Source organism: Haliotis rufescens, unplaced genomic scaffold, assembly GCF_023055435.1.
Source record: "Haliotis rufescens isolate VD_foot unplaced genomic scaffold, xgHalRufe1.0.p SCAF_15, whole genome shotgun sequence".
Taxonomy (NCBI): domain Eukaryota; kingdom Metazoa; phylum Mollusca; class Gastropoda; order Lepetellida; family Haliotidae; genus Haliotis; species Haliotis rufescens.
In genome coordinates this window covers 16793526-16805094 of record NW_025963835.1, presented here as the reverse complement: position 1 = coordinate 16805094, position 11569 = coordinate 16793526, and the positions used below count along the sequence as shown (strand labels likewise).

General features: G+C 42.0%; 1 protein-coding gene across 3 annotated transcripts; it reads left to right on the top strand.

Annotated features, from left to right (window-relative positions):
* The first annotated feature begins 381 nt into the window (after positions 1–381).
* Positions 382–11514, top strand: LOC124138698 (D-beta-hydroxybutyrate dehydrogenase-like). Of its 3 annotated transcripts, none has more exons than XM_046505495.2 (9): positions 382–699; positions 3218–3371; positions 4202–4326; positions 5244–5366; positions 6178–6281; positions 7653–7725; positions 8779–8840; positions 9222–9272; positions 10890–11514. In XM_046505495.2, the coding sequence occupies exons 1-9, from the start codon at positions 693–695 to the stop codon at positions 10980–10982; spliced, it is 792 nt and encodes a 263-aa protein (XP_046361451.2). In that variant the 5' UTR covers positions 382–692; the 3' UTR covers positions 10983–11514. The 3 variants fall into 3 exon arrangements, with proteins under 3 accessions (XP_046361451.2, XP_046361452.2, XP_046361450.2); XM_046505494.2 differs by lacking the exon at positions 382–699 and adding an exon at positions 1834–1950; XM_046505496.2 differs by lacking the exons at positions 382–699; positions 8779–8840 and adding an exon at positions 1832–1950.
* The last annotated feature ends 55 nt before the right edge of the window (positions 11515–11569 follow it).

The following is an 11569-nucleotide window of genomic DNA, read 5'->3' as shown; positions in this document are numbered from 1 at the left end:
AATCCGTTTATCACCAACTGGGTCAAACACATATTCGCTGCTTGGATTACACGTATAGGACAGTTTGTCTGGATACGACCTACTTTCCTGGACCGAAACACAACACGGACTGTGTAAAATAATATCAAGACCATCCGCTCCGGCTTGGTTAAGGCGCTCGCTCGTCACGCCGAAGGCCCGGGTTTGATTCCCACTTGAGTACAATGTGCGAAGCCTATTTATGGCTCCCAACGCTGTGATATTGCTGGAATATTTCTATAAGCGGCGTAAAGCAATACTCACTCACTACTACCATACTTGGATTTCTTTCCGAACACTCGCCACACACGGAAACTATCGAGTACAACCGAATAGTCATGCAAAAATAGAAGCCGACACCTGCTAACCCTCAACAGCACACTAATGTTGAAAAGCCTCAGCAAGTCTACTTTCGACCCCTGCTACAATCCGTTTATCACCAACTGGGTCAAACACATATTCGCTGCTTGGATTACACGTATAGGACAGTTTGTCTGGATACGACCTACTTTCCTGGACCGAAACACAACACGGACTGTGTAAAATAATATCAAGACCATCCGCTCCGGCTTGGTGGATCGCAATTCCCATCCTCACCAGTGGCCGCATTCTATTATGGTGGAGCTCCCGTAGATATATATAGCCGTGCTTCAAAGTTATCTATAGACAGCAGCATGCCAGGTAAGTGCCGAATGTCAAACCATTTCCCCTACATCCTTGTACATCAACGTGCAGCATCTACATACTCCATTGCTGAACTGTGAAATATATTGGCAACTTGATACGACGCTTGGTACCATATGGCGACATGATACTCGCCTGTCTCTAATGGCATAGCTATTATTGAGTATCCGGTTTCAAACATCGGGATTCAAAGGAAATATTTGACAGATGCCATCAATTTTATTTCGATGCTTCGTCCAACCAGTCTGAGATCCAGGTTAGGATATTTCCTAATGTCTTACCTTACCGACTGGTCAGGTCCGTTGATAGGGTCAGTTGGTGATTGCATGCCATCGAACTCCGACGGCGTGGTCGTTGCTTGCAATATCAATCACTTGTTTTGTTTAGAATCGAATAATTACTCGTCGTGATGTTATGATAGCATTGATAGAGGATGAAATTGTTATATACAGTAGAACATGGATATAACGAACTGCAAGGGACCAGAGAAATCAGTTCGTTATATCCGTTCTTCGGTATATACGTTTTCACTCTGAGACGTCCGCCATCTTGGATACAATAAAACACCATACACGTAATTGCAGCAATGACTTATACAGGAGATAAATCGGGGATTTTTTAACAGTTCGTTGTATCCGTTTGTTCGCTACATCCGTGTTCGTTATATCCGTGTTCTACTGTATTTGTACATTGGTCTGGGGGCACGGATTGATCGTTGTTCACAATATCAATCACTGGATGGCTTGTGCATACTCGTTTGGTTAAAGTCCACGGTGATATAGCTGCAATATTGCTGAGAGCAGCGTTAAAAAACACACCGACGGGTTGTTTATGTGACAGACTTAAATTCACACAGAAACAAATTAAGATCCTTTGTAAATGGTCTTAATTTGTGTCTGAAAATGTTATTCTAAAAATACATTCTCTCTGCATATTGCAGTAAGCTAGTAAATGACATCTACCATAGTCAAAACCTTTCGGTCATGCTATCAAAAAGGCTAGCCAACTGGTAACCCAACTGTCAATATTTGTTCAAACTATGGGTCATTTACTGTTCCGCCAAGTGACCAGTTGGTGTGATCACGTCAGGAAGGACTTTGGCCACCTCGCATGTTGACCTCGTCACCATAACCTCCAATCACATACAAGAAGTTTACCGCGCGTTATAAATCACTGACTGACTCCATTTGTGTAACACGTACACTCCGCCGTATATAGAGGTTGACAAGATGGCCACTGGCAGCGAAGGTACGTGTGGTTCACTATATCAAGGTACATCAGGTTCACTATATAGCAATAAATACAATAACATGAATAAAGTTTAAACTGATACTTGTCACACAACTGACAATTCCAGATATATCACTTTTGAGAGATGTTTTGCGTCACTCGGCTTACAGTAACAAACAATTGGCTTGCAAACAATCGTCAGCACCCAGATGGATAGTGTAAATCCTGCTGGCGTTACGAGGTGTACCGTGCAGGTAGTAGAGGTACCGTAATTCCCCCAGTAAGGTGTCCCAGTTTTGGTTACGAGCGACCTATAGCCCGAGTTTTATATTGTGTTGTTGTTTAATCGTCTGTTCCTGGTATTTTTTTCAAACTTTTATTGAATATGGATCTGTCGTGTTACTGCTTGTTATTCTGTCCTTTGTTGACAGGATTTAAGAAAATATAAATGCATTACTCTGTCTAGTCAAAATATGGTTGAAATATTGCTGACGTGAAAACTTTAACTTACTCACATTAATTCCATAGGTCATCTCGCTCAAGAGAAATCCTTTTGAAATTTGATTCACTAGTTTACTAGTTCACGTGACTATCACATTACACCACATTATCTAAAATAATACATCAAATGTATACCTAATTTCTATTTACCATAAAAAGCTTTTCTCAAAATGTCATGTTGCACGAAGTATATTCCGTGGGATCGGTTATTTCCCCCCGACAATATATTGTTTACGAAAGCCTATTATGGTCAAAATTGAAAAGACACGAAAAGAAATTCGTTATAACGGAATAAAAAGATTAGTTATTACGGAAATATTTTCATTATAATGAAAAAAAGATTCGTTATTATGAAAACAAATTCGTTATAACGGGAAAAAAGATTCGTTATTACGGAAAAAGAGATTCGTTACCACGGAAATAATTTCGTTATAACGGATAAAAGATTCGTTATTTTACGTTATAACGTATCTTTTTTTCGTAATAACGAATATTTTTCCGTTATAACGAAATTAATTCCGTAATAACGAATCTTTTTTCCGTTATGACGAATATCTTTTCGTGTCCTTTCCATATTTCAGTTTTGACCCCAATAGGCTTTCGTAATTGTTCGCTTGTTGTGCTGGATATCCTGACGCCCATTGATAGATTCCCAGAAACCAAAGCTCTTTTTTTTTTACTGTCAGTGACAGCTCGGGTTCATGTTCTTTATCCATGTCAAAGGATAGTTGAAACCTCAATTATCAAAAACAAGTGCCACTGTTATTGTTTGTTTCATTTCCAGGTTCTCTGAAAGGTCTTGTTGCCTTGGTAACAGGTGCAACAAGTGGCATAGGCCTGGGCATCGCGCACAGTCTGGCCAGGAGGGGTTGCAGCATCGTCGTGAATGGACTTGGGGATGCGAAGCTGTTCGCGGAAATCAAGGAGGACTTTGTGAAGTATGAGTCGATTATCAAAGGGGGGATAACTCATCTTCTTTTACCCTGTGGGGTCGAATAGGTCTACAGCAGCCCATGCTTGCTGTAAAAGGCGATCCATGCTTGTCGTAAGAGGTGACTAACGGGATCTGACGGTATCAGGTGGTAAGGCTCGCTGACTTGGTTGATGCATGTTACCGTATCCCATATTGCGTGGGACCCGTGAAGATTCCGGGGTAGAATAGGTCTTCAGCAACACATGCTTGCCGTAAAAGGCGTCTATGCTTGTCGTAAGAGGCGACTAACGGGATCGGGTGGTCAGGCTCGCTGACTTGGTTGATGCATGTCATCGATCCCAATTGCGTGGATCGATGCTCATGATATCAATCACTGGATTGTCTGGTCCAGACTCGATTATTTACAGACCGCCGTCATATAGCTGGTATATTGCTGAGTGCGGCGTTAAACAACAAACCAACCAACCAACCAACCATATTGCGTGGATCGATGCTAATGTTTTCAATCACTGGATTGTCAGGTCCAGACTCGATTATTTGCAGACTGCCGTCCTTTAGCTGGAATATTGCTGAGTGCGGCGTTAAACAACAAACAAACAAAATCATCAGCCTGTGTATTGTGTCTATTATTGATAAACACATTGGAACGATGCTACAATTGCCGTCCAGTATGCGGGTGAGTTGTGTCGGCGTGAGCTGGGGTTTTATCGAAAACAATAAATATCAATCACTGGATTGTTTGGACTCGATTAATAACAACGCCGTCATATAGCTGCAACATTGCCGAGTTTGGCGTGTCACAACTAACAAACAAAAAAACATTTTGTGTTACAGGCAACACGGGGTTGACACACATTTTTCAGGGGAGAATCTCGCGAAGCTGAGCGAGATACAGAAACTACACGGCGATGTCATTAAACTCTACCCTAGGGGAGTGGACATACTGGTAAATAACGCAGGTATTTGAATATTTGCCACTGACTGAACTCTGTTGTGTGAAGCAGCATGTCAGTACTCGCTATTGTTTCAACTGCCCACATAACGATCACCGATTCTATGTACAACAGGAATAAAAGCGACAAAACCCTTTCCATATTCACAAGACACCTAGCCAGATATATGTACTATTTTCTATGTATGTATGTATGTATGTATGTATGTATGTATGTATGTATGTATACAAACCAGCGAGGTAATGGCGATGCATCGTGTATCGATAAGAATCGATTCACAGTTTGTCTTACATGTGTGCACACATGGTTTACAAACTGGTGCCGATCAACAGTTTCGTTATGTGCTCTTCAATATGATGGTGTATTATGATAAAGTTATTTGGAAACAAATATGCCTTTGTATTCCTTAATCAAACTAACATCTTCAGCCGATTAGTATGTCCTGGGCCCGCTTGCACAGAGCGATCTTAGTGCTAAGACAATTGTAAGCCTAAGTATGGGAGCTACGATCATATTAGCCCTAGCCATCTTAGCTTTGTGCAATTTGGTCTAGCTATGCATACAATTTCGTGACTTCCGTGTGTTAACCAATTAGTAGCATGTGGAATATTTGTGAATAGAATGTGCAAAAAACAAAAGACATAAAAACAATTGCAAATATGATCTGGTGTTGAGAGAACTATGATGGTATTCACATTGGTTGCAACTTTTCTGTCGCTCCCGCCACACTAGACTCACGCTTAATCCATGAAAACATTTCTTTCAAATAATTGTAAAATTATGTTTTTCTAAAGTACCTTTCCTCTTCTGCTTTTTGTGGAATCAAGGAAACTAGACTTGCTTAGGCTTTTATATATATTCCAAGTTCATGGCGCAAGACTACCGCCAAGCCGCTGATGGTGTTGACTACGTTCTCCTTGCAGGGTTCCAGCATGTGTGCCCTGTTGAGAGTTTCCCGACAGAGAAGTGGGATTCCATGATAGCGGTGATGCTGACAGCTCCGTTCCACCTGACTCAGATGTTCCTGCCGCACATGAGAACCAAAGGTCGGTAGTCCAAAAGGTCAAAGAGATCAGCTGTCTCCATGCGCCTTTCAAACGAGAATCTGAGCGTCTCACTAATAACATGGCACAGGGGAGACTAATGACAGTCATGGCATGTGATATTCAAGTCATTCATAATCTGCGTAATCTGCGCTACGTGACTGTAAACTCTATGATGTAGATCGGCCTCTCAGTTAATTATCATAATAAGACACTTTCATATAAGTTTCTGTTTTTGAAGTCTACATTAGGACTGACAGGAAATCGGGACCAGGCACTGAAACCTAGCCTCTCTCTTCCCCCCCCCCCCCCCCCCCCCCCCGTTAAGTACACGCAACGACCGTGAAGATACTGGTGACAATAGGTCTTCAGCAACCCATTCTTGCCTTAGAAGCGACTATGCTTGTCGTAAGAGGCGATCAGGTGGTCAGGCTCGCTGACGTACTTGTTGTTACCCTGCCTGGCCTGCGATATTAAGAGGCTAAAACAAGGACTGGTCATCTTGGAGTCAGTTTACTGTGCTTGAGTACGGTATTCATTTTAAACTGCGGCATGATATATCAGCACTAGCACAAAGCACTAATACAAGCAGACAGACACACGCACGCACGAACGCACGCACGCACACACGCACACACACACACACACGTGCATGCACGTCGCTACATAAGTGCAATAATCTTTGACACGACGTAAAACCCCATTTCACCTCACCAGGATTGGTCTCGAATGAAGAGTGTTTCGTTTGCCAACATAAACGGTAGCAGATATAATAACAATGACTATTTCTGTTACAAAATTATCCTTGCTTCAGGATGGGGGCGCATCATCAACATGTCTTCGTGCCATGGTCACGTGGCTTCAGCCAACAAATCAGCGTACGTCTCCGCAAAACATGGCATCATAGGACTTACTAAGGTAACGGTTGATAACAACAGGGACTCGTACAAGTCTGTTGAAGCTTTAAATCTAGAACTGATATGACGTTGTACTGTATTTAGCCTGCGATCATCCTCGATAATACAGTGTTATATGTTATATCATGACACATCTTAAACACATTATCTTCCCGGGGCGGTCGGGTAGCCTGGTGGTTAAAGCGTTCGCTCGTCACGCCGAAGACTCGGGTTTGATTCCCGACATGGGTACAATGTGTGAAGCCCATTTCTGGTGTCCCCCGCCGTGATATTGCTGGAATATTGCTCACTCACTCACTCACTCACTCATTATCTTCCCAAGTGAGTTTACTGACTATAATAGTCCAGTTTCCACCCTGGCTGGAATTCCGGTGTTACCTTTTGGCTGGATTAACGAGTCTACGCATAGTTAAGTCAAAATCGCATAACGAAGTAGACATCCGGTCTACAACGTGGATGGGGGTACGGATGGCCCAGTTGTCTAAGGCGCCGCGATTCGCTGTGCAGAGTTGCGTCCCTTGGGCACGCCAGAAACCTTTGATGGCTCGAATCCCGGTTCGCCCCGATTATATTTCTAGGTTTGTCAGCACCATACCCTTGCTCGTGGGTTTCACCGAAGTGGTAAACGTTTGAGACTCCACTCACACACTCTTGATTATCGATCAGATCGTTTTGACTGGGCGCCGCCATTTTGTTTGAGAAGCTTGTCGTTTGATATGCGAGATGAAATCTGATAGGTCAGTAGGAGGGACGTAGAACATACTTTCTATGAACCTTAAACGGGCGTAAAATATCTGTTGCCGGAGTACGAATCTTGAACGGGACATTCTAAAAAGCAGTGCAGCTTTCGAACACCTCTGTAGCCTCGTGGTACACTCACTGGGCTACAGATATGAAGGTTGCGAGTTCGATCCTTGGGAATATAAAGAAAACATTTGTCATTTGATTTTACGTTTCAGTACATGTTACAATCTGAACGGAGGTTATATTCATAAAATACCCAGGACATTATATAAAATCCCTGGGATATTATAACACATTATATAGCAAATATGACTTGAATAATGTTTATCAGATTTAACCCGACTGGAGAACAATAGGATGACGTCACCGGAGGTTTATAAAGTCAGTTAACGCCCTTGCCTCTGGAAGACGGAACGCATTTACTGCCGAGCGAAGTCTCACCATCGCCTTCACACCATCCATGACTTCCCTCACACGTACTGGCGAACCTCAGTGTATGATGGTGTATAATTATTTCTGTGGTCTTGGTGCAATGCCGGTCTATTGGTTGCCTCCAAATACTTTAAAACACTGCTCTTATCATTCATTAATTCACTGTTGTGCTCTATATCTATTCTCTTTTACGTAGACGGTTGCCATAGAGACGGCTGGTTCCGGCGTCACATGTAACGCCATTTGTCCTGGTTATGTTGAAACACCGTGTAAGTATGAAGCTTCGAGTATAATCTTCATATCACAACACACATGATTGATGTACCGGTGACCATCCGGGTTAGACTTGGTTCTCAGCAGCCAACTCTTGTCGTTAGATGCGACTGACGGTATCAGGTGGTAAGGTGGTAAGGTGGTAAGGCTCGCTTACTTGATTGATGCACGTCTTGTATTCCGATTGCGTAGATCGATGCTCATGATGTCAATCACTGGATTGTCTATTTACAGACTGCCACCAAAGAGCTAGAATATTGCTGAGTGCGGAGTTAACAAACCCAGAACAAACAAATCATGATTGTTGCATGGGACATTGCCATCGTTCCGACTCACAGTAGTGAGTGAGCGAGTGAGTTGGGTTTAACCCCGCTTTTAACAGTATTCCAGTTATATCACGGCGTGTCAGCTTAATGTGGGAGGAAAGCCCGAAGTGATGCAGGTCTCTGACGTTTACCACTTCGGTGAAACCCACGAACACGGGTATGGTGCTGACAAACCTAGAAACATAATCGGGGCGAACCGGGATTCGAACCCACAATCATAGGTTTCCGACTCACAGTAATTGTGTGCAATATGTTCCAGAAAACCAAAATGACATCTTAATAAGTCGAATGGTTGGTTGGTTGGTTGTTTTACGCAGCACTCACCAATATTCCAGCTATATGACGGCGGTCTGTAAATTATCGAGGCTGGACCAGACAATCCAGTGATTGATATCATGAGCATCGATTCACACAATTGGGATCGATGACATGCATCAACCAAGTCAGCGAGCCTGACCACCCGATCCCGTTAGTCGCCTCTTACGACAAGCATAGTCACCTTTTACGGCAAGCATGGATAGCTGAAGACCTATTCTCCCCCTGATCTTCGCGGGTCTAATAAGTCTATCAAGAAGCCAACACTTGTTTTTGAACAGCAGAATATTTGATACGAGCCATGTCGCGAGAAACGTGTTTTACTCTGGCAGTTTCCAGCTTGGTTATGATTTGAATGAGTGAACAATACATTGATGTTAAAAAAACCTTATGTTTGTGTACTTCCAGTGTTTATAAAGCAGGCTGAGGATAGATCTCGAGACCAGGGAATCACATTAGAACAAGCAAAGGTATAACACTTTACAGGACCGAAATAGATCATCTTTAACGTGCTTGTTCATTCGCGCTCGGCTCGTCCCAACCCAAATAGGTCATCTCAGCTAGAACTCATCCCCGACAATCCAGTGTGTATTATATCCGTTGTAATGTTTACTGAAAAAATGAGTTGTGTAAAATTATGGAATTTTTGGCTCCTCCTTTTAGAATATTTTTTTTCACATTTTTTGAAGTAGTGAACAAAAAGCTATTCTCTAACAAGATTCCGAGGCCTCCCAGCATCAGTACATGCTCGCCCTGCCCTTAAGCTCATATCTGGGATAGATATACTGCACTTACCCAAATTGGATAGATGTAAAAATAAAAATAAAATAAAAACTTTCTTATTATTTCAGGCTCAAATTGTCAGCGTACATGCTTCCGGACAGCCTGTCAAGCTGGAACATGTAAGTATCTTATTTTATAAAATTCAAATAATTTCCAATTGGATTTGGGTTCAAATACACACGCATTGTAAGCAGACTGAGAAGTTAAACATGTAAATATCGCACTGTGCTGGGAAGTTGTTTGAATAGATTTTTTGTGGCATTTTTAAGAATGTGTAATAAATAAATGAACTAAGATCGAGGATAACTGATTATTGTGTACAGCATACCTGTCCAACCTAGATAAGCAGACGGGACAGAATAGGTCTTCAGCAACCCATGCTTGCCGTAAAAGGCGACTATGCTTGTCGAAAGAGGCGACTAACGGGATCGGGTGGTCAGCCTCGCTGACTTGGTTGATACATGTCATCATATCCCAATTGCGTGGATCGATGCTCATGATATCAATCGCTGGATTCTCTGGTCCAGACTCGATTATTTACAAACCGCCATCATATAGCTGGAATATTGCTGGGTGCCGCGTTAAACAACAAACAAACAAACAGATAAACAAACAGTATATTTGTCATGTTTGCGCGGGTAGCACCAGCTTCCTTGGATGAACAATTTGCCCCTGTCAAGAGGGTACTATAAGGGTGGATGTCAAGGTCATCTGTTTGTATGCCAATGTCATTATTCAATGACAGTATTCCTGACTCTTCTTAAGGATTCGTTTGCTTATACGATTATTAATCATATCGATGCGATAAACTAAACGGATAAACTTGTAACATGACATGTTTTTTAATTAGCCCCAGAAGATCGACCTGATCAGTATCTGCTAAATAAACGTCTTGGCTGACGTCACAATTAGGTTTATGTAGAGATTTCTGTAAACAAACATCGCACGTTTTGACACATAAGTGAATCGGTTCACTGGAATGAAACGGAAAAGAATGGAACGTTTCCAAACTCGAATATTGTATTCATATGCTGTGTCTGAAGTTACTTCATTCAAGTAGGGGGCACGGATGGCCCAGTCGTGGGCACGCCAGAAATCTATGATTGTGGGTTCGAGTCCCGGTTCGCCCCGATTATGTTTCTAGATTTGTCAGCACCATACCCGTGCTCGTGGGTTTCACCGAAGTGGTAAACGTCTGAGACCTGCATCACTTCGGGCTTTCCTCCTACATTAAGCTGACACGCCGCGATATAACTGGAATACTGTTAAAAGCGGCGTTAAACCTAACTCACTCACTCACTCGAGTGAAAATATGTCTTGGACTTCGACTGTTTTATGAATAACGTCAGTTATGATAACGTTTGTTTAGGTATTATTTATTAACTTTCAGAAATTAAAACAAAATGTTTTTTTTTCATAATACATAACTGCTGATAGGTATCAAAACATCTTATCTTTGAAAATCAATAATTTTGCTTTTTCTTTCGCCAAAAATTACATTTCAACCAAGGGAGGGGTCATGTCGTTGCAAATTGATTTCTTATCAGTCTTCTTCGAACCAGTTTATTTTAAAATTACCCATCACAGATTACTTTTTAAAAAACTGTTGCAGGAATGAGTGATGGTTAAAAAGTCATAATGAAATTTAATAACAGTCCATTCAATTTTCAGTCACATAAAAAACATAATTCGATTCGTAGTCCTTTCCAATTTTTAAGAAACCTTTATTTTGACAGATCGGTGAAATGGCAGCGTTTCTGTGTTCCCCCGCGGCTGACCAAATGACCGGAGCTTCCCTCGTTGTGGACGGAGGATGGACCGCGCAGTGAATTGTCGTTGTCATAGAAACTATTTTGTTCACTCCACATAGGAATTCTCTGGGAAAAAGTTCTGTCTTCGAGTGGTTTATGCGGAGATTGGGCGGACATGGTTTTAGTGATGTGTGAAGATCACATGAATACAAGATGTTCGAATTTTCTTGTCAAAATCCAAATGTCAGTGAGACAGTTTGAAAGTAGTTCCGGCAGTCAATGAGATAGACTGAAAGTAGTTCCGGCAGTCAATGAGATAGACTGAAAGTAGTTCCGGCAGTCAATGAGGCAGACTGAAAGTAGTTCCGGCAGTCAATGAGGTAGACTGAAAGTAGTTCCGGCAGTCAATGAGATAGACTGAAAGTAGTTCCGGTAGTCAATGAGGTTGACTGAAAGTAGCTCCGGCAGTCAATGAGATAGACTGAAAGTAGTTCCGGCAGTCAGTGAGGCAGACTGAAAGTAGTTCCGGCAGTCAGTGAGGTAGACTGCAAGTAATTCGGACTCAAAGTGTTATTTTAATTTTAAATGTTCAAATAAATTTAGTATTTCATCTGTTTATACATAATATAACAGTTTGCTTCCTTCCACTGCTTCCATCACAATCT

What these genes read in the sequence shown, in the direction of transcription:
- LOC124138698 (XM_046505494.2), top strand. An exon ending in GCCGCACATGAGAACCAAAG is followed by an intron (nt 5,367 to 6,177) that starts GTCGGTAGTCCA and finishes TCCTTGCTTCAG; the next exon opens with GATGGGGGCGCATCATCAAC. An exon ending in GCATCATAGGACTTACTAAG is followed by an intron (nt 6,282 to 7,652) that starts GTAACGGTTGAT and finishes TCTTTTACGTAG; the next exon opens with ACGGTTGCCATAGAGACGGC.